The following is a 27,801-nucleotide window of genomic DNA, read 5'->3' on the forward strand; positions in this document are numbered from 1 at the left end:
CATCTTGTGATTTATAAAGTTTGTATTCAAGGTTTTGCACAAAACAAACAGATTGTCCTGAATGTTTAATTATAACGTGGGTAAATAATGTCTCTGTAGCCTAGCTAATTAAACACTTTGGGAATGTGTAGTTTGTCACAATGAATCTGTATCTCTTCCACAATATGGAAGCACCAATTAGCTGACGTGTCCTGACAAGGAAATGACCGAATGGGGGGAACTTTTTTGGAAAGGGACGCGGCCAGTCGTAATTATATAGTCGCACTGGTTCCGCTCACCTGACAATCAGGGGGTGTTGAACTTTCACCTCCATAGTGACACATTGACATAAACTGCCTGTCCGCAAGTCAAGTTGCGCTAAATTCCACACGACATGTTTTAAGATGCATCGTCTTGTCCGCCCGAATAGTGAAGGCTTACTGAACCGGTTTAAAATAGGATGTCAACAAGTGACGCAGGAGAGCTGGAGCTCAGAGTTGGAGGAGGAGAGACAGCAACGCCTCTGTACAGGACAACACGAGCAACCAAGCCAAGCAACGCATACTACAACTGCGAGGTAGGTGAAAATCTATTCTAACGGGTATTCTAACAACGAGTTTGTACTTATCCTGTATTCATTGTACTCCTTATCGACCTGTTATGTATGTTGCTTTGCACTTTTTATGTCTCCGTTTGCTTTCTGGAGACTTTTTTTTTTAGCAGCGGAGTTGTTCTGTTGAAGGGAGAGAACCCTACGCCGAACTGCGTGTATACATATGTGCGTTTAAGTTTTCAACGCGTGTCTGCAAAGATGCACGTCTCCCTCAGTTAAACAAAAGCGTCTCACGAATCATGACCATATTTGAGTATATTCGGCATTGAGCTTTTCCATTAATTCAACGTTTTACACTTGGTTCACCGCTCGACTCTGCCAACCACACTCTGTTTGAAAGCTTAAAGGAAGGTAATAACTTGTTGAGGGAGTCGAATTTGCACACAAATATGTTTAATATGTTATGTTGGATAAATAAAGGGGTCCTGTCGGTGGAAAGTAGCCGGTAACTGAACCGAACTTGTGTTCTCCTTGGTCTTGGTTTACGCAATTTGACAGATGTTTGAATAAGGTTTGGTTTGACATCTAACTCTTGTTTGCGTGACACATCTGGACTCGAGATAACTTTCAGATATTGAATATAGGAAATATCCAAGGAGATTCTGAACGTAGGTTTGGGACTGAGTACTGTGGCTATTATGTAAGCCCATCATGTATGAATGATGCGTTTATTACCAAACACTCATGGCCTCTATTTGTATGCATTTCCTCTACACTAAACAAAACACTGTAATCCAAATATGCCCACTGTAAGCCAGCATCATCAAGTTGACGTATTTCAGTGGCTTAGCAGGCGAGCTCATACACGCACACCCAGGCCTGCAGTTTAACAGAGTTACAGAGATACACCAAGCAGCTGCCTGGGCATGTTTGGAGCCCTACCTCTGTTGATTATCTGCACATCCTCCTGCTAATACCCTCTAAACCCACCTACTGTATACCCACCTATAGGCTCAGTAAATAAAAAGATCCCCTGGAAATCTGACAGACAATGAAGGTGTGGCAGCAAACAGAACAAGTTTCACGTTGCCCTGGCCTTTTTTGTTGCGGCTCATGTACTGCAAAGTCATTAAGTTCAATCATAAGAAGACGTTTAGGGTGTAAATCCTTTTTGTGTTTGTTGGAAAAAATTGCACGCATTTGCCAGTGTTGAGTACACACCCACACTGTAGTTCAGGCCGCATCCATTATGTAAGTGTTAGCTGGCAGACAGGGGCACACACCCACAGCGAGGCTGACATCAAGTGAAGAATACACCAACATACTTGTATGAGACACACTGGGCATAATAGAGCAGCCCAAAGAGCCTTCCTAAGATAACAATGATGCATTAAATCACAAACCATCAAAACAAACGGAGACACAGTTTCACACAGCCCAAATAGCATGCACGCTACATGGCTGCAGCGTTGACTGGAGGTTGCAGTTTGTTTATGTTTCGTCAACACAGGATTAGCATCACTAATGCCTTTAAGCTTTTAACTTGAACTACAAAATAAATAAAATCCGTACTAAATCATAGTGTGCCCTCACCACAACCGTTTTGGAAAACTAGTCCTTTTTAAAGTAGGGCTGCAACCATCAAAATATTTGATATTTCAATCTGTCAATTATTTTTCTCCAGTGACCGGTTATGTCTGGTAAATGCAGTAAAATGGAGAAAAATGGCCACTAGAATTTCCCAGAGCCCAAGCTGGCATTTTGAAATACTTTGCTTGATTGACTCGCGATCCTAAAGTCAAAGATAGAAGATATGCAATGATACAGAACAGCAGAAACAATCCTCACATTTTAGTATCTGAAACTAGAGAATGACTAAAAGCGTTTATCGATTAACAAAATGTTGTTGTTGATTGAATTTTTTGCCACTCAACTGTTATTCCCAATTGGTGATACTTGTACGACAGGAGTTCCTGCGGTAGTTCCTGAAGGGTACCTGGAGAGCTTGATGAGTAGCACAGCTAAATTAACAAAAATTATAAACTCATGATCAGGTATTTTAAACTTGGACTTCTCTATTTTCTGACATTTTATAGACCAAACGATTAATGTAGTAAATATCTAATGAGAATAGCCCTTAAATGCAAACTTGAAGATATGAAGACATATATTTATGTTTAGGAGGAAAATAAATCACGACCCAAATAGAATGACAAATCGGAGTGATGCTGACCTCCAGTATATTTGTCACACTAACCGATGACCTTACAGCTACGGCAGGCCGACCTGAGTCATTTTTAACACCAACTGTTACAGTTAATGTTGTTGTGCAATCAGACAACTCTAAAAGCAATGCCGCAACTGATAAATATTCAATATTGATTAGCCTGCTGAATATTTTCTCAATCAGGGGATTCGTCTTTTGGTTTTTACAATTTTAGGAAATAATTTATATTTCCCTAGAGCCTAAGTTGACATTTGAATAGCTGGTTTTGTTTGTTTTGGATTAATGTGTCTTTTATGTATTCACACCTGCAGCCACAAACCTACCACAGACGATGTGGTTGAAATGCTGTTAGGACTAAATCAATCACTCAATTGGTTGATTAATCATTCAAAAGAAAAATAATCACCAACAATTTTGATGTTTGATTAATCGTTGGTCATTTTTCAATTAAGAAAGCTTCCCAAAATATAACATTTTGCTGCTTTTATACCTTAACTTAAGGAATATCTTTGGGTTTTATACTTTTGTTGGACAAAACAAGCTAATTGAAGACGTCACAGAATTGTGATGGGCATTTTCTCACAGTTTTCTGACTTTCTTATGGACTGAACCACTTATCTTAAACTTCAGACTTCTGTACCTTCATCACCTAACATCACCCATCAACACTTACTGCTTCAACTATCCAAACATGGTTACCGAGAGGTTTACAAGCACTGATATTAGTGTGATGTGATGTTGTTCTGCTGCTGCCTCGGGGAGGCGTAGGATTAAAAACACTCTGTACCATCCACATGGAAGGCATGCCAGCCTTGGCACTGAAAAAGCTGTTGAAGATCCTCCCTCCCTCCTTTTATTAGTTCCTGCTTTTCTCTCATGTCATATCATGTTAGGCTTTTACATTAGCCAAACAGAGATTAAGCTCTAATGAGGTTCTTCAGGTCGCCCCTGAAGGCAAGGTGGATAGGGAGAGGCCGAGATGCTCCTTGTTATTTAAGAAATAAATCTAAATGCTTCACTTTGTGATCACTTGAAGCACCACAGGCTACCTTTCATACAGTAAACTGCTCAATCAGATCAAAAAGAGCAAAAGGGATCCTGGAATGTAATGTGGCAGACGATTGCTGTATTTAATTTATCTTCATTGAACAAAGGTCTGAGTGACGTACATGTCTTTAGATAAGCGCCTCATCTTTGTTCTGCTATCATTGTCGTGCTCAGCAGTTGGCAGAGTAGCGTGGGTCAGCGTCGGGTTGCAGCAATAAATGTGTATGTGCATGTTTTAGTGACTATGCGAGTGGGAGTGTTAGCTCTGATTTTAAGAGAAAGTGTGGCGTGAGCAGAGTGGAATTGTTATATAACTACTGCTTATAGTCCAGCGCTGTAGAACTGATAAGATGAGGGAAGCACGGCTGTTTGATTTCCCTTAGATGAACCTTTGGCACTTATCTAAATTGTCTCTAACATTGTGCTCGAGCAATATATATATATATATATATATATATATATATATATATATATATATATCTCATTTATTTATTTTTTTTAACCTTTTTTAGACAAAATTATTAATGATTTAATATATTCGGCATAGTAAAAATAATAGTGGCATCCATACTTAAGGCCTGGAAAGCCATCCATTTGATGCTGGGCAAGAAATTGAATGTTTACAATTTAAGCTTATCTGTTTGTGCAATTAGGGGTTACTTTGTAGCTACGGCGCACATGCACTAAGCAGCTTAGTTCACACTCTGTTGACCATATCCAGCTTGAATTTACCCACTCTTGAATTGCGATTCAGCAAGGCACTTACGCCCGGACCACAGTGCCTGCGTGAACCTCTTGCTTTTTATTTTTCAGCCCTCATGTTTACAGGCTAGAGCGTGGCTCAGGTGCGGCTCAGCTGCTTGTCAGCGGTGTTCTTTCTAGAGATTTACGGTCTCGCCTGTTTTTCCCCATGTGTAGCACACGGCTCACAGCAAAAATAGACGGTTAAAATGATGTTTTTGATAGTATTTTGACATTGTATCGCATAGTTGCTGGACAGTGTTATGGAAAATGCAGTGACTCGCACAGTTTCATAAATTAATAGGCACAGTTTTTCCGTCTAAAATAAATTTAAATTGCATTCTGGCCATCGGGAAAGGCAAACTATTGTATATGTAGAAGAAGCGCTAGCAGCAGCAGGAATGCTGCTTCATTAAGGAGCTGTACTGTGGCCGGCGTTAGGGCTGGAACCAGCATGTTTTTTTTGCATTTTTCCACAAGTGAAAATCTTAATTGATTAGATTAAGTTCCTCATCTTCTCTGTTTTTTTTGTTTTTTTTAGAAAACAGCAGAATGAAAAGATCAGTGAAAGGTTCAAGCAGGAGAATCATTATGATGATGATCATTATGAAGAAACTCCATCTGGAAAGCAGTGTCACCCATCAGCCATCAGACAGGAAGAAACACACAAAGGTGAGATGAATACACATACACACACACAGACACACACACACACACACACATCAGACAAATGCACAATATGTGTTATACAAGGAGTATTTCTGTACACTGCGGTATTCTTTTCAATCTTTGAATTTACAGCAGTGACCAAAACATAATCCCCTATTCTGAATCTATTGCAGCACTAATATTAAGGACAGACAGACGAAGAAAAGAAGAGGCTGCTCATTGTGTTGAGTCAAAGGTCCAGAACCAGAAGCCCACTGGACCCAGAATCACCTCCTGCCTTCTCTTCAGACTCTCCAGAAATCTAGGCCTTGACAAGCCAGAGCCAAGACTCGAGAAGAATTTAGACCCCTGTTTGCACAGGTAAGCAAGCAAGGAAAGGAATATATTATTTCCTGAGCCAAGTATTAATGAAATTCAGTGTATTTATGAACTGCTTGCTATCTTAAATGAGTCTTGCTACTCCCTAAACTTTCCCAACAGTGGGGTGTTGGCATTTAGCTGAACAGACCAACGTCTGTGCTCAGAGTCACTGAAATCACACGTCCTCTCTAACATTTAGTCAAACAGTAACTGACCCCTGTCTGCATACTCAAGAATGTGACACAGTATCTGGAAGGGCCAGCTCTTTTGTATGAACAAGGAAGTGCACCCGCTTGTGTGACCATGAAGATTGGGCGGAACATGGTGTGATTATGTCGTTTGTTTGTCTCTCCATGAGTGAACAGCATGCACATATTTGTTGGTATGGTAACTTCACACTACGTGCCCTGGTATCCAGTCTAGGAAGATATAAAGTTCCTGTCGTCCTTTCAAGAAGCCTGACTTTATCATTAATCATCTACCAGTGGGCTGTTTTCTTTTGCAACACAGTACTTCCTCAAGGCAGCAATATAAGACAGTTGGAGGTCATTTTAGGTTAGGCTTCACTCCTGATTTAACTTTTGCTTTAGATACAATCTGATATGACTTAATTGTTTTGACATTGTGTCTGGTGGAGAAGGCATGTGCAGCACAGGTATGTGCATGTGCTGCACATTTTCCCTTGAGCATATTTGCATGCCTATATGTGACGCAGTGTGTGCACAAAACCCTTATCATTAGAGGTCATTGATCAAACTGGCTTTATTGGTTCAAGCGAGAACACACCCTTTTTTAGTGTCTACGTGCCACTTGCAGTCTTTTCATGCCATCCAACATGACCTTATATAGACAGTTTGCACTGAGTGTGACCTAGTGTGTGTGAACAGTACGCCCATGTGTGATCCATGCGCTATCATATTCAACACAAATACCTTGTAAGTGCTCTCATAAATGCTTATGAGGTGTGACTTCAGTGCACATGCTGTGAGAAAACTGTTTAGTAAACTGATAGGGAAAGAGGGACAGAGGAGAGGAATGCTGACTGTCCTGTTGATCAGCATTGCTTTGGACAGTTGTGAGACATCCATTTCCTCAAATGTTTCTCACAAAAACAGTAGAGAGCACAGGATGGCTGGGTATGTTATTAGCTTTTACTGTTAATTATATCAGCAATCACATTATCAGTTTCATAATGTTTTTAGCTGGTTGGTCCCAATGTCAATGAAGTCTTGCTGTGTCAAACCTAATTTAACAATTAAGATTCCTCAACTTTCCCAATCTCAATATGAAATATTGCACAATACACAACATCTAAAGCCAAGAGTTTACACAGGCATTCTTTCCTCTTAAACAATTTAAGTGTCCATGATATATCTCTAAAAGTGTATTTCCTGTAAACATGTAGAACAGTGCAACTTACATGATGAGTGAAAGCAAAACTTGTGTCATCTAGATGATTAACTGATAGGGAATTTCTTACTGTCTTCATTTTTGATGTGAATAACACATCCAGTAATAACAATAATAAAGCCCGCTTTTGGAAGCCTCAATTGTGCAACAAGTAAGGGATAACACCTTAATACCATGGTCATTTTATATATTTGCATGCGATTTAAAACACAATCTAAAGCTATTCACAAGCCATTCACTCCGGTTTCATTTTATGGGGGAATTTTATTTTGACATAAATAAGATACAAAGACATTAGGACATCAGCGGCGCAGTTTTCTCATAAGTGAGAGACATTCGAAGCCCCGCCACAACAGACAGATGGAAGAAAACTTTCCACCAATGCCTATGGTAACGATACAAATATAAAAAGAAGAAATTGATTTAGTTTAACCATTTTGTATGATTATATTGGACCCATGCTATTTTAGCTATAAATGTAATGTGGTCGTACATGGTCACGTAGTCAATGCTTGCACTGCAATGTGTTTCAAGGACAACACATGAGACGCTACTTCTGCTGAAAAAGAAAGTTGATAAAGAGGCTGTGATGCGCCCTGTTAACCAGACATCTTCTTCATACAAAAATCAAATATCGAGTTAAAAATCTGATTGTAGAGGTCTGCATAGTTACACTGACGCACCCTTGTGTCATTTTTAGGCGATTTGATGAAGGTAAACACAGTAAACTTTTTTTAATTTATTTTTTACTTTACATCAAAACTATTGCATATCTTTTTTTCTTTTTACGATTTTTTTAAATAAAATGCAGTTAAGTGCCTGGTGGAATCCTAATTAGTATGCCTAATGGTTTTCATGTCTTCCCTCTCTTATGTTCTGCCAGTTTAACTGAAACACAGCAGGTTGAGACTGGGAACAGCAGCTGCCAGGTAAGAATTTGCTGGAATCATAGAACACCATCTAAAAACAAATCTTAAACATATAACAAAGTAATTATCTGTGTAAACATCACAACATAAGTGAAATTGCGTGTTCTTAAAAACATCAGAATGATTATTATTTTAGGCGTTAGAAGGGACAGGGTGTGTATGCTTTTGTGTGTGTCTCCTTGGAAATCTCCTTTCTTTCAAAATAACCTGTTTGTCAAGGCCTGAATCTCTGAAATAGCTACACCATGGGAACATAAGCTTCAACAAAGCTCTGGCCTCTGCCAGCACACCATTTACAATTGAGATAGCAGGCCACTGTTGCATACTTACTGTAAAAAGAAAGCATTTTACTTCAGCATGCAAGTAATTTGCATTCATATGATATAAAGTTGGCATATGGTAAATGTTAGGCTTTAATGATAGCACTATACAAAGCTGATCTGTGGTAACAATGCAAGCATTAAAATATATAGCGGATTCCAGATGTTAGCATGAATAAATAAATCAGGATACAATATCTGTTCACTTGTATTAATTATTTTTCTCTTGACAGGTTAGTGGACAAACGTCCCCACCACACACCTCTATAAAGAAAGCCAGTGACTCTACATTATCTGAAAGGATACCATTCCCAGCCAAGAAGAAAGAAGAGGTTATCTCAGTTGTTTGCAATGAACCAGAGATTACCAGGGACTTGAGTATAACTCATAGTTTCTCAAATGGGGAGTTTGGATCACATGAGTTTAATGGCTTGTACATATTTCCATGTGGGCCACAACCAGCGAGTGATACCAGATCAGTTGTGTTAGAAGAAGATATAAAAGACCATACAGGGCTTGAGAAACATACTGATCTTGTGGAACTGTCCAACCCTACTAGAGCCATGTTGTCTTCCACTGTGGTATCAGTTCTTGCTCCTCACTGGAATGGCCGGCTAAGACGGACCAAAAGACCTGAGGTAACGGGCAATTTTGAAGCCCAGGCGAGTTTACAAGATGTGACAAACACTGCGGCAAACCGTGGCCATGAACGCTTTCAGGAGACTATAGACAGGTCATTGACAGATGGATCGCAAGCCCAATTCAGGATGCCATTTCTGGGTACCAGGAGGAATACAGTGGGCTGGTCAACAAAGAGTGGACCTGCAAGCTTGGACTATGAATCTAAGAGGAAAATAATTCAGGCTGTCTCTTTGGATGTAGACTCTGGAAGGATGGACAACAAAGAAATGTATGCAGGCGCTGTACGCCCTGTACCCACAGCTGTGTCTCCCCTCTCACTTGAACGAAATGAACAAAGGAGGAATCCACACACTGGTCATCAAGGAGGATTGTCATCTTTAAGCTCGAAACCAACAACCAGCAGGATGCTTCTGTCTTTAAGAAGATGTCACTCAAATGGCAGGAACACTAATGCTGCCTCCCCCATCCCCGAGATAAATCCTTTGCCTGTAAGCAGTTCGCCTTGTGATCAAGATGGACAATTATTCACAACACACCTTTCTCAAACCTTTCTCAACAATAATAGACAAGAGAGGTCAAAGCCTCCACGCTCTCCATCGTCCATTTCTTGTAGGACAACTGAAACTGGGCCGATAATTTCCCCATCATCCTCCAACCAAACAGAAAGGAACACATTTGAAACACGCTTCTTTTCAGCTTCACCCACGGGCAAAGACACAGAAGACACACCCTTTTCCCAACAAGCTCAAACAATGACTAGGACCCAGCCCAGTCTGTCATGTTTCAAACACACATTTCCAATTAGAGAGCCAACAGAGAGGCAAGAAAACTGCAAGTGTTCAGACCAAAGTACAAATGTATTTTTGGAGGGCTCTGCCTCTTCACCAAGACATTTCCCATATGAACGGTCTTCCCTCCTAAATATCCATTCCCTCCCTAGAAAGAGCACCCTGACAGGCACTTCCTGGTGGAAACAAGTTACCCAGGAAGGTACTTCCACTCTAACCCTCAATGATACAAGGAACATCAAAGAAAAATCAAACACACCCTTAGTTCCACCCTGGAATGATAATAGAGACTTGGCCTCTCCAAGTCCAACTGACAACAGGAGATTTAGTAGTCAAATCCCCAATAACCGAGACAACAATAACACAACAGAGTCAGTTTGCAAAGGTAACATGAACCTTCTTGTGAAAAAACAGGGAGGAACCGACAACGTCAAACAAAGAATAGCTGAGGATTCACCTGACCACGGATCAGACAGGCTTGTCAAACAGCAATATGGCTTCAATTTGAACAACAGAGAACCACAAAAGCCTTATAGTTTGCCTGATGTTTTTTCTAGTTCTAAAATTAGCAGAGCTACAGAGCAAACAATGCTGAGTCATCCTCCTAAAGACCTCAGCAGGCATGATGTAAATACTAGTTCATTTACAGCAAACGTAACTGAATTACCACCTACTTTGCCAAATCCCAAGAGCTCAAATACACCCACTGAGAGCAGCAGCAAGTACAATAATAATCATTGCACATCCAAAACCAACAGCACCCCCGCATCTTCACACAACAAGGACTCTCAAAAGTTTCCCAAACCACCTCTTTCTCTTGCTACCACCAACACTCTCAATAGTCACAGTCTTACCTCTAAAACTATCTCTGGTCGACCCCTAACCCCAAACACTAAAACTACTTCCTCCATCCACTCTCATCCAGTTGCTTCACAGACCGATATTTGTGCTTCACCATACATTGGCCATGCCACACCTCTTGGCTTTGAAAGAAGCTTTGCTTCTGTTCACAAGCCTTTCCACCCTAAAACTGTATCTAGTCTGAGTCCCACAGTCAATGTTTTCTCTAAAACAAACTACAGTCCAGTATCCACTGCTTCCACCAGCTATTCTTTTGCCACTGGCAGCCATCCTGTAGCCATAACTGCTCCCAGCACATCCCTCCTTACTCCTGCTGTAACTCCTGCTATTGCATCTTCTCCCACCACTATCACCTCTCTCTTAGCCCCACCTACCACCCCTAACATTATTAGCTCCAACGACTCAGTCACTTCCAGTCTTAAGGAGGGAAGGACATTCTCAAACAGCCCAGAAAGTGACCCAAACAAACTGCACCGTGTAGAGGGAAAGAGAGTGAGACGAGTAACATGGGAGGACTCAGTGGATCTGAAGCATTCTGAGCCTGTGACAGTTGAGAAGGCAGAGCCATTTCAAGTCCCAACGAGCTCCAGCTCCCCGCAAAGCTGCAAAGTTCCATCCATCTTTTCCTTTCACAAATCAAGCAGTCCAACCACAAACGCATCTCATCTTTGCTCTCCTTGCCCAAAAACAACCAGCATACAGGTGGTGAAAGGAGGGAAGTATCGATCCTTGTCATCTGACTCTGCTGATTTATTGTCCAGAGACCAAGAGAGGTCTAAGCAAAGACCCACTGACACTATGATCCTTGACCAGGGAAGAAGGGACGTAACCACACCCAGACAGGAGAGGACACTCTCGGTGGAGTCTGGCTCACTTCAGTGCCGTTCTTCTGCTCCTCTCTCCCTCCCTGCTGACTTTTCAAGTGGCTATAAGCTTCGCTATAGCTCCCCACCTTACTCTACTCTCATGTCTACCAGGTCAACACAGGGAGAAACTAAGACTATATTACCCAGATCACCCCTCTTCCAACAGTCTCAGTCAAATTATACCCCACATCTTTCTATGTGTACTGATTCAGTTGCAGCCATGACCTTGCCCACATCCAAACCCCCTCTGTCCCCGATCAGCCTACCCCAATCCCTACCTTTGCCTTTCCAAGTCAAAACCACCACCCATGGACGTGCAAAAGGTGGGGTTTCAGAAACTGATCAAGTCAACAATAATCACAGCAAGAGCAACAGCCAAGATTACCAGAATGGTCAGATATTACTTATCGACAACAGACTTCATGAGGCACATAGTTCCTCCTCAACATGTGTAACTGAGACTCTAGTTTACAGTGTTAAATCTAAAGTAGATACAGCTACAACTGCCCCAATGAAGACCACGCCTAAACCTTTGCAACATACCGAAAACACACAGGCTTCTATGGAGACCACGTTAAGTCAACAGTCACACAGAATGCAAAGTAAGGAAGCTGCAAGAGAACCACATAGTCATTCAGATCAGAGCTCCAGTGGAAGCAGTTCAAGCTCTAACGGAAGAGTGAAAGAGAATGCACTGGGTAAAAGCAGATTTTTTCCAGTGGAGAGCAACAATGAACAAAGTCCAAAGAGAAGCCGGTTTGCACTGAAGAAAAGTGTCAGCACACCAAACTCCAGTTTGTCAATATCACAGTCCGAAAAGGCCAGCAAGACCAAAATTGACCAGGTCTTTAACAGACTGAGACAAACATTCAGCACCAGACGGTCTGATGATGATATGTTGTTTCCATGGAAATGGAAGCGAGCCTCTCAAACACCTCCTGTTAGTGGATCAAGTGATGTCACTGATATCACTGTTGAGAATACCCAAAAGCTAGTGCAGCAAGAGCAGGATGAAGGGATGTTGCTTAAGGACAATGAGAAGGGAACAGATGCTACCAATAGATGGACAACAAAAAACAGATACACTGTCATACCACCCTCAGTTGCTGGGAGTACAATGGCAGGAGATGAGCTTTACATTTGGTCAGACAAATCAACTCCGGAAACTAACCGAGAGGAGCAAACTGCTTGTGCAGAACACATGGAAAGTCAAAACCAACCTCGTTTGACAATAACCAGCCCAACAACGCACCAATTAGACTTTTACAAAGATAACGGGACAGATTATAAAGCAATAAACCAGTTCCTCTATTGTAGAGATCCCAGTCCTTGTAGGAGCCCTAACCCCTCTGCTGACTATCCCACTCAGTTCAGGAAGTCCACATCCAGTCCCAGGAGCCCCTTCTCCCCCTTCTTCTCTCTTTCCCCTGTCTCCCCTGTCTCCCAATTTTCCTCAATGGATGTTACAGACGACAGTGTCTTCTACAGCCCAAAGCTACAGCGTCATAGAGAATCCCCCTCACCATGTGAGCCGGGAGAGGGAATCCGCCTGGGGCGTTCAAGAAGAAGCCGGGCATCCACTGGTCCTCCAAGTGCAGGTCCAGGACAGGACAAGGAACGCTTGGCATCCTCCTATGCAGACTTAAAGTATGGCATTGAGCCTGGGAGGTCGTTTTCTGTGAGTTCGGTACTGTCCAGTCGTCCTTCAGGGCCTGGGCGCATCTCCACTGGATCCAGGTTCATGAGTGTGGGTGACCTCTCTGACTCTGCATTAACATGTGGAGACACTGGCAAGGACTTGGATCAGTGGTCTATTACTCCTGATTGGACCACAGAATATGATTGCCAGCCCAGTAAGGACTGTCGACTGTCATATTTCACCAGCGACCCTGGTAAAATGAGATCCAAATCTCTTCCTCGATCACTGACGAGGCGCTTAGCGAATTGGAGCTCAGAAGACTTTCCTTCTCCACCTGTAACAACTACAACCTCAAAGTCAGCCCACCTTTGGAGCCCTAACATGAACACTTGTCAGATCGCATGGGATAAAGAAGCTCCTCAAACCCCTCCTCCAACCTCTCCCCTGTCACCAGTGTCCAGACGCATGTCAAAACCTCCCAGCCTTTCCTCCCCCACCTCCCCCAGTTCATCAGGAGCATCACAGCAAGTGGACAACCTGTCCCCCAGAGGGCTGTTGCCCTCCAAAGGTTATGTATCCAGCCTTAGTACCTTTGATGAGTCTTCAGACAGCAGCTCAGACACAACAACAGATGATGAATATTACTTAGAAACAGGTGAAGGCAAAGAAAAAGAGACAGAATTGTGAAGGCAGAACAATTGCTTTAGATCCTCCTTTCTGTGAAGTCTCTTGAACTTCATTATGTACAAGAAGAAAGATGGGCTAACATATATCATATTCTGTAAAGGGACCTACTCTGCTTGTCCCCTGTTTTTTGCCTGCATGTATTGCTTTTCAAAAGTGGTGGTTGTCAAAAAGACATTAAATGAGCAAGCATGATATTGTCAGTAAAGTGTTAAAGATAATAATGTATGTATGTACAGTATACTGTGTATAACTGCAGAACTGCAATCTGCAGTGCTTAACATTTATAGTTTTGACGGTTGCATGGCATCAGTGAGGGATGTACATCTGTGTAGTTGATTTAATGATCAAACTACTGTGTAAAGGTAGAATTTTTACACAACACTTATCTTTAGGTTTGCATTTTATCCTGCTAGTTAATAAGTGCAGAAGTAATGTTGATAAATGTGCTATCATGTAATATTGCATTGCCTGTTTTCTTCTATGATTGAAGATTGAAATGAATTGTGGTAAATGTTGTAAGCATAATGCAAATTTATTTTCTTAGTGTTGCTTTGAAAAAATGTTGTTGAAAAACTTTTTTTTTTTTTATTCTGAGGTAATATTATACAGTATGTTACAATTCAATATTTAATGTCAAACATTATAAAGTGCTTTATACAGTGCTTGCTCTTATTTGCACAGTGGCAATCTAAAGTCTTAATATATCTATTTTATAAATAAATGTAATATTTCCAGCAATAACTGTTTTTGTATTTAAGTTTGTGTTAAATATGTATTTTTGCTGTACAAGTTGGGTACACTCTGGCTGCCGATTTCATCCAGACTTAACTAGCATGGTTTCCCATCGCAGTGTTTACATGCCATCATAAGTGAAATGGTATGCTAAGTATTGGCATGACAAACAGAAGATTTGATACCTGAGGCCACATTGTAGTCTGCAGAGAGGTTTCCAATGAACAGATTATGCTATCTACTTAAGAAGTGCCAGTTGGTAGGTGTGTCTTCAACAGTTTGACATTATTCAAGTGGGTGTTCCCTTCTTGTTCTTGGCTGTGGCAACACATAAACTGTTATGGTGATGGTTAGACAAAACATCCATTAGCCTGGGTGGACTGAGTTGTTGCTGTATGTGCATGATTGCTAGTAATGTACTTTGTGTTCTTGTCCGTCTCTTAGCTGTTTGATTTTTCCTACAGAGTCATCCACATGGAAACAATACAATTGCTCCAGCCAGCAGCTTCATCAAGAGCCCTGGGTTCCCTTGGTAAAGACTTGTTAAAAATATGCTTATAAGAGAGGCCGTCAAGGGACTTATCTTGTGTTTTGAATAGTGATAAAAACCACAAGCAGCAATATTTAAGGTTCTGCTTTACCTATTCATGTATTTGGCTTGTATACTGAATGTATGTAAAGTCCACAGAAATGTTTTCTTGTGTTAAATAAAATTCTATATTTAAGGCAGACCAAATCCACAACCCAAATACATTATATACAATGCAGACCTGCAATACTTTTATTTTCCCAGATAAGATAGAGACAATTTAAATTTAAAGTTTGAAAAAAAAAAAGTAAGTTTAAATAGGTACTTTTTTTATTATTTATTTACTTTTGGTTAGAAAAAGATTTGAGGCTACTTCCATCTGTGCATCTCATTAAATATACCTGTAAAGCTGCAGTCTCTGCAGTATGGGATCTACTAAATGCACATGGCAGCAATATCAGCTTCCACGTAATAACAAACAGCCTTTTTTCTCATGGAGAGTTGCAGCACCTGGCATGATCATGGTGGCATCAAACAGCCTGGGGAGGCGATGGTTCTGTGTGTGTGTGTGTGTGTGTGTGTGTGTGTGTGTGTGTGTGTGTGTATTGTACATGTATGTGCGGGCTGTGCAGAACATATAGCAGATGCAGTTGGTCAAAGTGAAACAAAAGAGATACCAAACATAGAGAATAGCTTTGAACGGTGATTTGAAGCACAATTATAATATTATCATACATATTGGTATGGAATGTTGTCGTAGGGTTTTATTTTCAAATATTAGCAAAAATAAATGACAAATCCTTTAAGTATTGAATACACAGTAAGAAATCTATTTTAGATTTAATAATTATATCTGACTATAACATCAAAAGTGATTTTATCCTTCTGAGAAATGTGTTTAGCCTGTTAATGCTTGTTAACCACCACACTTGACAGATATATTGCTTCAAATTAAAAGATAATTTCCATTATCATGGAGAGATACAGTTTTGTGAGTGGAGCTCTTTGACCATCTAGTGGCTGCTTAGTGTAGTTGAGAAATAATATTAACTGAAAAACTCACCACCTGAGAGGATTCATTCCACACTGTTTGGGTCACGTGACCTACCATCCTGGCAATAGCTTGATTATGGAGTGAATATTGTGGGCAGCTTTTTGCAGGCAAGCTCAGATGAGATGTTAACAATCATAAACAACGCTTGATATTCAGCTTGACTTTTCCTGACTCAAAACGGTCATATAGTCTTTGCCAACTCATGCTGTTAAATAACTCCCATCAGGCGTCTCAACCACTTGCAGCGAGGAGCAAAGGTTTGAACTCTTCCGCTCTTCTCATGTCGAAACATGAAAAGCAACTCTTTTGGTTTGAACACTGTTGTCGGGAGGTGCTGCATGCGTTTTTATTAAAGAGATACTAACTCACAGTGCAGGTCTTTGCTTTTCTTTCCTTTGTAGTGTAGTTATTCACTCGGTCATTTCTTTAATTTCATTTATAAAATACAGGGGACATAAACAAAGTTGTGCATTCATGTATTCTTTATTCAACTCATGTTGCATGGAGAATAAAGGAACTAAAATACTACAATCACACCTACAACTACTGTTTATCCTTGAAGAACCTGTTGAAGGCGTCACTCTTCATGTGTTTTCTGTACAAAGAAAACATGTTATACAATCAGATTTCTTTTTTATTAAAGTTACTCACTCTGCTTTGCATGATTCCAAAATAATTACTGATTAAAAGTTGCATTATTCTTAATGATTACTGACCTGAGCACCAATGTCACGGCTCTTCGCTCTTAGCTTGTTGACCTGAGACTCTGCGATGTCGGCCCTCTCCTCTGCTTCCTCCAGCTCGTGCTGTAACTTGCGCAACTTGCCCAGATTTACATTGGACTGTTCCTCCTAAACAAATCAAGATGAGAGTATGGGAAATTGTGATTGAGGTGAGACTCCTAAAGAGGCAAATGGACCACATTTCAGTAAATAAAGGAGTAGTATTTTCGCTTACAGCCTCCTCTGCATTTCGCTTGTAGGATTTAACTTTCAGCTGCAGCTTATCCACCAGGTCCTGCAGACGACTCAGATTCTTTTTGTCTTCCTCCGTCTGTTGAATCAGTACATAAGACATATTGCTTGTTAAAGCATATAACCTTTCATCTTTTGGTAGATGTTTATCATCATTGTGTCTGTAGCGCGTACCTGGTAGGTGAGCTCTTTGATGCGCCTCTCGTACTTACGCATACCTTTCACTGCGTCACTGCTTTTCTTTTGCTCCGTGTCCACCTCATTTTCCAACTCTCTCACCTTGAAAAGAGCAGTTATGGATGGAGTTTTATTGTATTGTAAGCTGGTGCTGTGAGGTGGAAGTTAGAAATACTCACCCTGGCCTCCAGCTTCTGGATCTGCTTCTTGCCACCTTTCATGGCTATTTGCTCAGCTTCATCCAGACGGTGCTGCAGGTCTTTGATGGTTTGTTCCATGTTTTTCTTCATGCGCTCCAGGTGAGAACTGGTGTCCTGTTCCTTCTTTAGCTCCTCTGCCATCATGGCAGCATCAGTAATGGCCTTCTTTGCCTTCTCCTCTGCATTTCTGCACTCCTGCACCGCCTCCTCCGCCTCATTCTGAAGCTGAGCTGTGTCGGCCTCAAGCTTCTTCTTCTGGTTCAGCAGGCTGGTGTTCTGCACAGAATCATAGTTTCACACTGGTCACTTTTAAACTAAAAGATAAAATAAATTAAAAGAAGTGTGCAACTTAAATATACTGAAATACCATGACATAAGGATTTGAAATACCTGCGAGTGCAGCAGCTGAACCCTCTCACTGACATCCAGCAGCTCCTGCTCAGCCAGCTTACGAGCTCTCTCGGACTGCTCCACCACAGACCTCAGCTCATCAAGCTCAGCCTGCAGCAGGTTGTTACGTCTCTCCATAATGGCAATGTTCTCCTTCAGATCATCATTGGCACGGAGAGCATCATCCAGCTGCAGCTGCGCGTCCTATTCACAAAGATTTTCTTTTTATTTAAAATTGAAATCCTTTATTTCCACCATTAAAAGAAGAAAGAAAACATGTATAGCCTCTATAGTACCTTCAGGTGAGCATGGACTCCCTTGAGCTGCTTCTGGGCCTCGGCTGCCTGTCTGTTGGCCAAGCTCAGCTGGATCTCCATCTCATTGAGGTCTCCCTCCATCTTCTTTTTCACCCTGAGAGCCTCGTTCCTGCTGCGAGTCTCAGCCTCCAGAGAGCTCTGCAGAGTGTCCACGACCCTCTGATAGTTACGCTTGGCCTGCTCCATCTCCTCGTCCTTCTCGGCCAGCTTCCGTTCAATTTCGGCCTTCACCTGGTTGAACTCAAGCTGAGCTCGGAGGATCTTACTCTCCTCATGCTCGAGGGTGCCCTGTTAAAAGCAGTAAAGCACTGCATATCTTTTAAAGCATCAGAAAAGTAATTCCAACAAATTTAAAAAAATGGCATGTACATTTTTCCCAACATTTAATATTTTTTCACCTCAGCTTCCTCTAGAGCAGATTGTATGTCAGCCTTCTCCTGCTCCAGCTGTTTACGGATCTTTTCCAGCTCGTGGATGCTCTTTCCTCCCTCACCAAGTTGCTCAGTCAGGTCAGAAACTTCCTCTGTTTTGTGTATATTCATTTATTTTACTATTTGCCCAACCTGTCCACTTTATTCACTGTATGTTTAAAGGGACATCGTGTTTTGTTTTGTTTTCCTACCTTGGAGATTCTTGTTTTCTCGTTTCATGGTCTCCAGGTGGTCTAGAGATTCTTCATAAGAGTTTTTCAGTTTGAAGATCTCAGTGCTGAGGGAGCGAGCCTCTTTCTGGGCAACTTCCAGCTCAGTCTGGGATTCCTCATACTTCTGCTTCCACTCAGCCAGGACCTAATTGAATTGTATATTAAATGATGGTATGTTATTAAATTATACAAACACTCAATTTATACATTCAGAATTTCATTCTGTACTTAAGTGCACATATCTGCAATGAGTCCCTGTCATTTTATGTCATTACTTTGTCAAAGTTTCTTTGTTTCTTGTCCAGAGCTGCAGCAGCGGCATTCGATCTCTCCACATCCACCATGAGGTCCTCAATCTCAGCCTGAAGCCTGTGCTTGGTTTTCTCCAGGGAGGAACCTTTAGCATTAGCAGCTTCAACCGCTTCTTCTGCATCCTGTAAGCGTTGAGCTAGCTTTTTCCTAATAGCAAAAATGAAAGTATCAAATTATTACCTCTCAGATAAAATGGGAATATCACAGCCAAATTTAGGTACTGTCTCGAGATAGGTCTACTGAATTCTTACTTTGCTTCTTCCAGCTCCTCTGTTCTCTGGATGGCATCAGTTTCGTACTTGGTCCTCCACTGAGCCACCTCAAAGTTTGCCTTGGACATGCCGCGTTGGAGCTCGGCTTTGGCCTCCTGCTCCTCCTCAAATTGCTCCCTCAACAAATCACAGTCATGGCGAGAAGACTGCACTGCATGTGCAAGTGCATTCTTGGCCTTTGATAAAGAAACACAAGGTAAAGTCATTTTGCCGGTAGACATTGGGCTCTGTATTTTGAAAGCATGAGTTCTTATAGAACGACTGTACCTTGACTTCCTCTTCTAGTTGTCTCTTGAGGTCCTCAATTTGCTGAGTGAAAGACTGCTTCCCTCTGGTCAGCTGAGAGATGAAGCAGCCCTTCTCCTCCAGCTGCCTGGCAAACTCACCTGTAAAATAAAGGTTTGTAAGCCCCCACATCAAGCTGCAGCGTCTGCATGCACTAATAGTTTGGGATTTGTTGCTTAAAGGCATGTTTTGGCAACAGTAAAAATGAAATGTGAGTGTATGTTAAACTGGTTACCATTTTCAGTTTGAAGCTTTGCTTTTTGCGTTGTTAAGTCATTGATGGTACGCTGGCCTTCCTCCGATTTTATCTTGTATTCACTCATTTGATCTTCCAGAGTGCGACACATTTTCTCCATGTTGGTCTAAGTTAAATAATTCATATTAATATATAAATCATAGAATGTATACAACCCAAGAATCATTTTCTGTATATTATGTAGGCTTATGTAGACATATGTAGGTTTAACATTTCGGGAAATCTGCTAATTAGCCTACTGAGTGTTAGATGAGAACATCAATATCACTTTCCAGACATGTCGTTTTCATCTTTTTATGTAACTATCCTCTGTTGTTTGTAAGGCAAATATGGAGCTACTGCCTGTGACCTGTTTGCTTAGCTTAGCACAAAGACTGCAAACAGGGGGAAACCGCTAGCCTGGCTCTGCCCAATGAATTTCTTCTCACCTAACTCTCTGTAAGAATGCAAATGCAGCATATTTCACAAAATGTGAAAGAATGCGTTCAATGTCTTACTTTAACTTTGACAACCTGCTCCATGTTAGACACCACATCATCCAGCTCCAGTTTGAGCTCGCTCTTTTCTTTCTCCAGCTTCTGTTTGACTCTTTGCAGGTTGTCAATCTGCTCTCCCAGGTCAGCCACGCTGTCTGCATTTTTCTTTCTAAATGCAGAAGCAGTGGCTTCATGCTGTAGAGTGGCCTCTTCGAGGTCTCTGCGCATCCTCTGAAACTCTGCCTCCCTCTTCTTGTTCATCTCAATCTGGGCAGTAGTGGCTCCTCCGGCCTCCTCCAGCCTCTCACTGATCTCCTCCAGCTCTTTGGCCAAGTCAGCCCTCTGTTTCTCCACCTTCGCCCGGGCAGCTCGCTCTGCCTCCAGTTCTTCCTCCAGCTCTTCAATGCGAGCCTTGATGAAATTCATCAGATGATTATAAAGTTTAAGTAGGAAGATGATATAGAAGATAATGCAACAAATAAGACCTGCTTTTTATTTACCTGCAACTCCTTTAGTTTCTTCTGGAGTTGGGCACTCATGGCTTGTTCATCCTCAATCTTGTTTAGATGCTGGCTGATTTCAAAGTCTTTCCTACATTTAAAGACAAAAGTGTTCACTTGAGGAATCATCTGTTCTCGCACAATGGGTATTGTGTTTGCAACTGTAAAAGATTAGCTTTACTTTTTGAGTTTTTCATCCAGCTGCTGCTTGTCATTCTCCAAATCCATCAAATTTTCTTGGGTTAACTTTAAGTCCCCCTCCAATTTTCTCTTGGCTCTTTCCAGATCCATCCTCACTTTCTTCTCTTGCTCCAATGATCCTTCGAGCTAACAGACATGCCAAATATTACTCCGTAAATTGTAGGTGGAGAACTTGAGATTTAGTTGCAAATACCACTGTACTCACATCATCGACTTGCTGCTCCAGCTTGGTTTTGGCCTTGGTCAGAGCATTGACTTTGTCCTCCTCACTCTGCAGGTCGTCCAGTGCTTGCTGATGAGCCTCCTGAAGAGCTTTCTTCTCTTTGGTCAACTTAGCAATGATTTCATCCAAAGCTGCCATCTCTTCAGTCATGTTTTTAACCTTAGAAATCAGATCACAGTTGGTGTTAAATCAGGAATACAGAAACATTCTTCATTAATTCATGTCACCAGTCTTTAAACCATTTTGGAGTTTTTTTTTGGCCACTTTTACTCAAGTCGATGGCTAACTTGTTAGCATACAGTTGCCTGTTTACACATCAAGCAAACACAAAGTAACATCGACATTCATTTAGAGCCATGTTTTTGGCCACCAATATTTTCTCTGGTTTACGTCTCTATTCTTTATATATTAAATGTGCCAATCATTTTACCAGCCAATAGCAATCTTCATTTGAAACCCTTTTTATTGTCATATACACAAAATTTGACTTCTGCATTTGACCCATCCCTGTATATAGGGAGCAGTGGGCTGCCAATGACAGGCGCCCGGGGAGCCGGGGGTTCAGTGTCTTGCTCAGGGACACTACGACACATGACTCGTCCCAGTCGAGGATCGAACCGTTGACCCTGGGGTTACCAGACAACCCTCTTAAGCCACGGTCGCCCACTAAATTTGCCATTTAGTGCTGGGCAGGCAGTGTGCAAAATCCCCTTGACACACACTTGAGACCCCCAGAAAGCCTCAACAGGAAAATTTGGGGGGGGTCTCTAAAATAAAATAATATAGAATGTCACTTTAAAACTGTCTTTTAAAAGCTTACTAATGTCAAACAGTGTGTCCAGTTTATTCAAATGTTAAACCCTTGTAAGAGTGACATTATTGTATTGTCAGTTTGCAAGGTGGTAATAATGCAGCTTAATCCCTGAACTCTGTTTAATCTTGTATTTTCCTGTGCCTCAGGTTTTTTCTCGCCTGCCTTGTCCAGTTCCTCGCCAGTCTGCTTCCCATCCCCTCTGTCTGCCCCGTTCCACCACAATCCCCGGATCAACTATCACCACCCGTTTCTCAAGTAAAGCTGCTTGTGAACCTTTGCAAACCTCTGTCCGAGTTCTGCTTTTGTGTCCAAAATTCACTCTACAGAACAGGTTTTCTACTGCGAACCGATAATCGGCTGCTTTCATTACCTTGTTCTCTGTGGCATGCTTTTCCTTTTCCACTTTAGCCAGAGTCAGCTCCAGATCATCGATGTCCTTCTTGAGTTCTGAACTCTCGTCCTCCAGCTTTCTCTTCTTGGCAGTCAGCTCTGCATTCATCTCCTCTTCATCTTCCAGTCTCTCTGTTAGCTCTTTGGTTTTGCCCTCAAGCTGGATCTTACTCTTGATAAGACCCTCACAGCGCTCCTCAGCATCTGAGAGATTGTCTTGTTCCTGCAAAACAGTGGATTTAACAAATTTGTTATTCATCACATTTCCGTAGGTATATCGTTGTAAGTTTTAGGTAAACTGAATGACTCATCTTACAGCTTGAATGTGGAGCTGCAGGTCGTTCTTTTCTTGGAGAAGGGTGACCATTTTTTCCTCCAACTCTTTCTTGCGAGATTCAGATTTAGCAAAAGCCTCTTTGAGCTTCATAAACTCCTCCTTCATGTTTGCCATCTCCTTCTCAGACTCAGCTGATTTTAGCAGAGGTTTGATCTTGAAGTACAACTTCATCCAGGGCCAATTCTTGACACCCATGAAGGCCCGCACGTTCCACTGGATCACCAGTAAGGAATCCCTGTAGACAACATCATTTAGCTAGAATCTATTTTTATGTACACTGTCCGGTATTTTATTTTTTACAGTAAATGTTAAAAGTAAAGCACTGACCTGCGCTCAACAATTTTCTGGAACTCAAGTCTGGCGAGTACTCCTCTGGCTCTCGCTTGAATTCCTGTAATGATGAGAGAGAGTCGATCGTCTCTCATCTCCTCAAGAAGACCAAGCAGACCAGCTTTGAAGAACACCTGAAATTGAAAGAGTTTTTCATAACCTCACACGGCACAATTATTTATCCCAACATTGAACCCTCCTCTATGTAAACAGAACAAACCTTTGTGTGTCCCAGTTTGTACTGCTCATGATCAATAGGCAAAGAGCCCAAAAGTTTTTCTGCTCCTTTCTTATTGTCAATGAACTGTCCATCAGGGATAGCGTTAGGGTTTAGAATGCGATATCTGAAATGGTACAACCATAAAATAATTAAAATAATTGAATGGATTTGCAAAAGAATTACAGCAACAATGCCATCAGTGATGCCTTTGAATGAAATATTCATAGACCACACACAATACCTACACAAGGTAGGGCCTGATCAATCCCAGCCTGGTTGCCCAGGTGAGGGTGTGAGACCCGAAGTGCCCGATGACACCAGGATACATCACTGATGTTGTGTCCAAGTGCATTGTGAGATTTGTGAAAGAGCAATCAATGAACATTGTTTTTCTTGCCTTTGTTTGAAGTCTCCATACTGGATCCTATTGGGGAATCCCTTCCTGCAGATCCTTATGCCTTCCAGCACACCGTTACAGCGCAGCTGGTGCATGACTAGAGGATTCTCCATCGCCCCAGGAGTCTTGGTCTCGTTGGGGATGATGCAGCGTACAAAGTGGGGGTGAGTTGACCTGAGATTAGTCATCAGTTTGTTCAAGTTCTCCTGTAAATGAAGACAATGAATATGAACAGGTCCCATATAATAAATATTAGACACATACCAAACCTTATTTTAAAGCCATATTTTACCCTATGCAGTGCAGATACAGTCTGGAAGGAAGAACCTTTCTTCTTTGCTCCCTTTCCCTTACTTGCTGCATCTTGGGTTTTATAGAAGTTGTAGATATAAAGGTGTGATTGTCATTTTCTTCTTTGTTGATAATCTGAACAATTCAAGGATGAATAATCAGTGTGGTCAAAGACCCCTTACCTGAATCTGCACCAGAATACCCAGCAAACAGGACAGCCAGTAACTTCAGGCTGGACTTCTGAAACAGTCCAACCACGGTCTCATTCAGTGGGTCCTTGTTCTTCACCAGCCAGTTACCGATATTGTAATCAACAGTACCAGCATAGTGAACCAGGGAGAAATGAGCCTCTGGTCTCCCCTTAATTATCCTGGGCTTCTGGAAGTTGGGACTTTTACCTATATGGTTGTCGTACAGTTTGGCTTTAAATGTTGCATCACTGGCTTTGGGGAACATGCACTCCTCTTCAAGGATGGACATGATGCCCATGGGCTGAAGGAAGAAATTGATTATTAAACCTGTTAAAAAGACGAGCTTTTGCTTGTTACAGGAATTTTGAAATCCAATTTAACACGGCACTAACCTTCTCAATGAGTTCAATGCAGGCTGCCAGGTCCATACCAAAGTCAATGAACTCCCACACAATGCCCTCTTTCTTGTACTCTTCTTGTTCCAGCACAAACATGTGGTGGTTGAAGAACTGCTGCAGCTTCTCATTCGTATAGTTAATGCACAGTTGCTCAAATGTGTTGAACTAGGAAGAGCATTCAAAGAGAGAAGTTAGTAAAAGTTTATTTTGTACTCAAGTCTCAATAAAACATTCTATACTCACATCAAAGATCTCAAATCCAGCAATGTCCAGCACACCAATAAAGTGCTGACGAGGTTGCTTGGTATCCAGATTTTGGTTGATTCTCACCACCATCCACAAGAACATTTTCTCGTACACTGATTTGGCCAGTGCACTGATAGAGTAGTTCACCTAGATAATTGCATAAAATCAATTACAATGGAATTTAAACTCACTTTATTCTTCAGAAATGGATTTCAGTGGGGTGCCTTACTTGCTGCACACTTTGACCTTTGGTGACCCACTCGTTGCCTACTTTCACTCTTGGGTGACAAAGGCCCTTGATGAGGTCAGCAGAGTTCAAACCCATCAGATATGCAACTTTGTCTGTATCTGTAATGGATTGTGTGTAAGAGAAGCATAAACGACATTGTTTTGTGTCAAAAAAGTAATAAACTGGTGGTAAACTCTTCTATATTGTCCTAATGATCTTTTACCCTCTGTGCCATCAGGCTCTGCTTGCTCTTCCCTCTGCTTCTGTTTGAACTTCATGTTTCCATAATGCATGACGGCACCAGTCATCTTGTATATGCCATTCTTCTCCTCTTGGGTGAAGCCCAGGACATCAAAAGCTTCCTTAAACAACAAAAATCACATCTAAGTTAGTTGTGAAACTTCATGTATGGAGTTTTTAACATGCACTCTGTTTCTCACATCAGTAGCCATCAGCTCATCTGCATCATCAATAGAGGCTACAGTTGTCTCTCCTTGGGAGATGAAGGCGTAGTCATAGGGATTGTTGGTGATTAGCATCATATCTGTCAAAGAAAAGTTTCAGTTTGTGTGTGTTTGTGGCGTTTCTTTAGGTTGAAATATATTCTATGGTTCATCCAGCACTCACCCAGCAATTCTGGTTTCTTCTGGGACAGAATCTGGTAGAAGATGTGGTAGTCTCTTTCAGCCTTGAGCTGATAAGTGACACGGGACTTCTCCAGCAGATCTGACAAATATGACAATGATATGATCTGTTATAGTGCACAACCTCCCAGGGTATTGTATTGCACAATGGAGATGTTCATGTCACACTCTGCTTACATGTCTCAATGTCAGCAGAAGACAACTTTCCACTGACACCAAAGTGGATTCGAATGAATTTACCCTGTGAGAAGCAAGAAAAAGACAATTTGATTGGATCATTACAAAAATGTAACTTCAGGAAAAAGTCACAGATTTTGTTTTAGTGCCCTGAAATCCCCTCATTTCCTCCAAAAACTGGTGTTTGGGAACTCAACCGTGAGCTGTGTTGAGATTGAAGCATCAACAGTAGCCTGAGAGGAAATCTGGGTTTGGGGAGCTGATGGGCACAATAGCAGGTCCTGTTTAATAAAATGAGTAATTAAGGAAACTCACAAATCTGGAGGAATTGTCATTTCTGATGGTCTTGGCATTTCCAAAGGCCTCCAGAGCAGGGTTGGCCTGGATGATTTGATCCTCCAGCGTACCCTGCGGATTAAATAGATGCACATTTTAGGCCACAAAATCTAATATTATGTGATCGTAAAAATAAAAAAAGAGTCTTAATATGTATAATAATCAAACCAACCTTTTTCTCCTGAGCAGCATCCTTCTTGCCAGAAACAGCTGCAATGCTGGCAAAGTACTGGATGACTCTTTTAGTGTTCACAGTCTTTCCTGCACCAGATTCTCCACTGTGGATTAATACAAACATGAACTGTACATGTCGAAGAGATAAAACAAACTCTACTCTTTAAATTGCAATGAGATGACACTTTCATGAAAAACGTACGTGATAAGGACGGACTGGTTTTCTCTGTCTGCAAGATTAAAGACAATGTTCAGTTATCTTTGAATGTCTGGATGGTGTTAGAGATTTTAAAGTGCTGCATCAGAGATGAAATGACATATAAAAAGAGCTGAACATACCTGACAGCATGTATTGGTAGGCATTGTCAGAAATGGAGTAGATGTGAGGAGGAGCTTCACTCCTCTTCTTTCCTCTGTAGGCGTTGACCACCTCCTGATTGTACACTGGCAGCGCCTTGTAGGGGTTGACAGTCACACAGAACAGCCCTGAGTAGGTCTGTGGACAAACACATAAATCTATTTATTTATAGGGTATTTATTTGGACTGAAGATTTCATGCAGAGGAAAAAAAAGAAGGTAAATCTGCGTTCATTACATACGTAGATCATCCATGCTGCATAACGCTCTTTGAGGTTAAACAACACAGCAGGTTCATGGAGGAAGGTGAACATCGCCATGTCCTCAATTTTATCAAACTTTGGCGGGTTCTGAGGGTGGATATCTTCCTCCTTATGGGTTGTAGTCTGAAAATATTTACCATAGAGAACATTTCAATTAGAATTGCTGTAAAAGTCATCAAAGGTCACAGTGTATACAGTGGTTATATCTCACATAATTACTTTTCCAAACTCAGTTTCAACGGTGGCTTTGCCGCCGTCTCTTGAGGTGACTATGGCTTTAACATACTCCACCGAAGGATCAGGCACAAAACACTCCCTCTTAATGTCAAAGGATCGGGTCTGGGCCTCCAGACGCTCCCTATCCGACTTTCTCAGGAAGGGAGCGGCAGGCCCAAATTCCGCCATGAGGGCGTCGCACGACATCGTGGAAGCTGTGAACCAAGAACATGGTTTGAAAGCATTTCAATTGCATGGTCCCTGGAGCAAGTTTCTGATTGAATGCATTTCTATGTTTATTTTTTTAAAGTTAGCCTGTTGAAAGGCATTTTCATATAATTCAGAGGTGCTTCAGAATGTTTACTCATGTCATTTTGGGTCTATAAATTTTCACATTTTGTTTTTATTTGGAAAAACAGACAGTATGGAGCTATTTACCTGTTTCCTTTTCCTTTCCCTCTTGAAAAGTTTGGTGTTGTGTGTCTCTAGATAGAAACAACAAAGAGGTCACAATGTGTTTTCAATATGCGAC

General features: G+C 41.5%; 2 protein-coding genes across 2 annotated transcripts; one reads left to right on the forward strand and one right to left on the reverse strand.

Annotated features, from left to right (window-relative positions):
• Nucleotides 1-264: 264 nt before the first annotated feature.
• LOC116397148 (mucin-17) lies at nt 265-14,456 on the forward strand. Its single transcript, XM_031872326.1, has 5 exons — nt 265-556; nt 5,089-5,219; nt 5,390-5,576; nt 7,870-7,915; nt 8,469-14,456. The coding sequence occupies exons 1-5, from the start codon at nt 384-386 to the stop codon at nt 13,716-13,718; spliced, it is 5,787 nt and encodes a 1,928-aa protein (XP_031728186.1). The 5' UTR covers nt 265-383; the 3' UTR covers nt 13,719-14,456.
• Nucleotides 14,457-16,734: 2,278 nt separating this feature from the next.
• On the reverse strand, nt 16,735-27,476 carry LOC116397149 (myosin-6-like). Its single transcript, XM_031872327.1, has 36 exons — nt 27,273-27,476; nt 27,033-27,176; nt 26,773-26,929; nt 26,636-26,663; nt 26,432-26,537; nt 26,239-26,331; nt 25,924-25,987; nt 25,730-25,828; nt 25,543-25,646; nt 25,326-25,464; nt 25,103-25,221; nt 24,871-25,020; nt 24,622-24,792; nt 24,221-24,530; nt 24,040-24,116; nt 23,769-23,953; nt 23,351-23,474; nt 23,128-23,264; nt 22,780-23,035; nt 22,444-22,686; nt 21,242-21,418; nt 21,017-21,162; nt 20,836-20,926; nt 20,357-20,746; nt 19,839-19,965; nt 19,586-19,704; nt 19,298-19,494; nt 19,010-19,193; nt 18,714-18,879; nt 18,490-18,614; nt 18,071-18,379; nt 17,775-17,978; nt 17,364-17,660; nt 17,182-17,286; nt 16,991-17,086; nt 16,735-16,884 (listed from the first exon to the last, which is right to left on the reverse strand). The coding sequence occupies exons 1-36, from the start codon at nt 27,474-27,476 to the stop codon at nt 16,735-16,737; spliced, it is 5,793 nt and encodes a 1,930-aa protein (XP_031728187.1).
• Between the last annotated feature and the right edge of the window lie 325 nt (nt 27,477-27,801).

This window comes from Anarrhichthys ocellatus, unplaced genomic scaffold, assembly GCF_004355925.1.
Source record: "Anarrhichthys ocellatus isolate YVR2014 unplaced genomic scaffold, GSC_Weel_1.0 scaffold63, whole genome shotgun sequence".
Lineage (NCBI taxonomy): Eukaryota > Metazoa > Chordata > Actinopteri > Perciformes > Anarhichadidae > Anarrhichthys > Anarrhichthys ocellatus.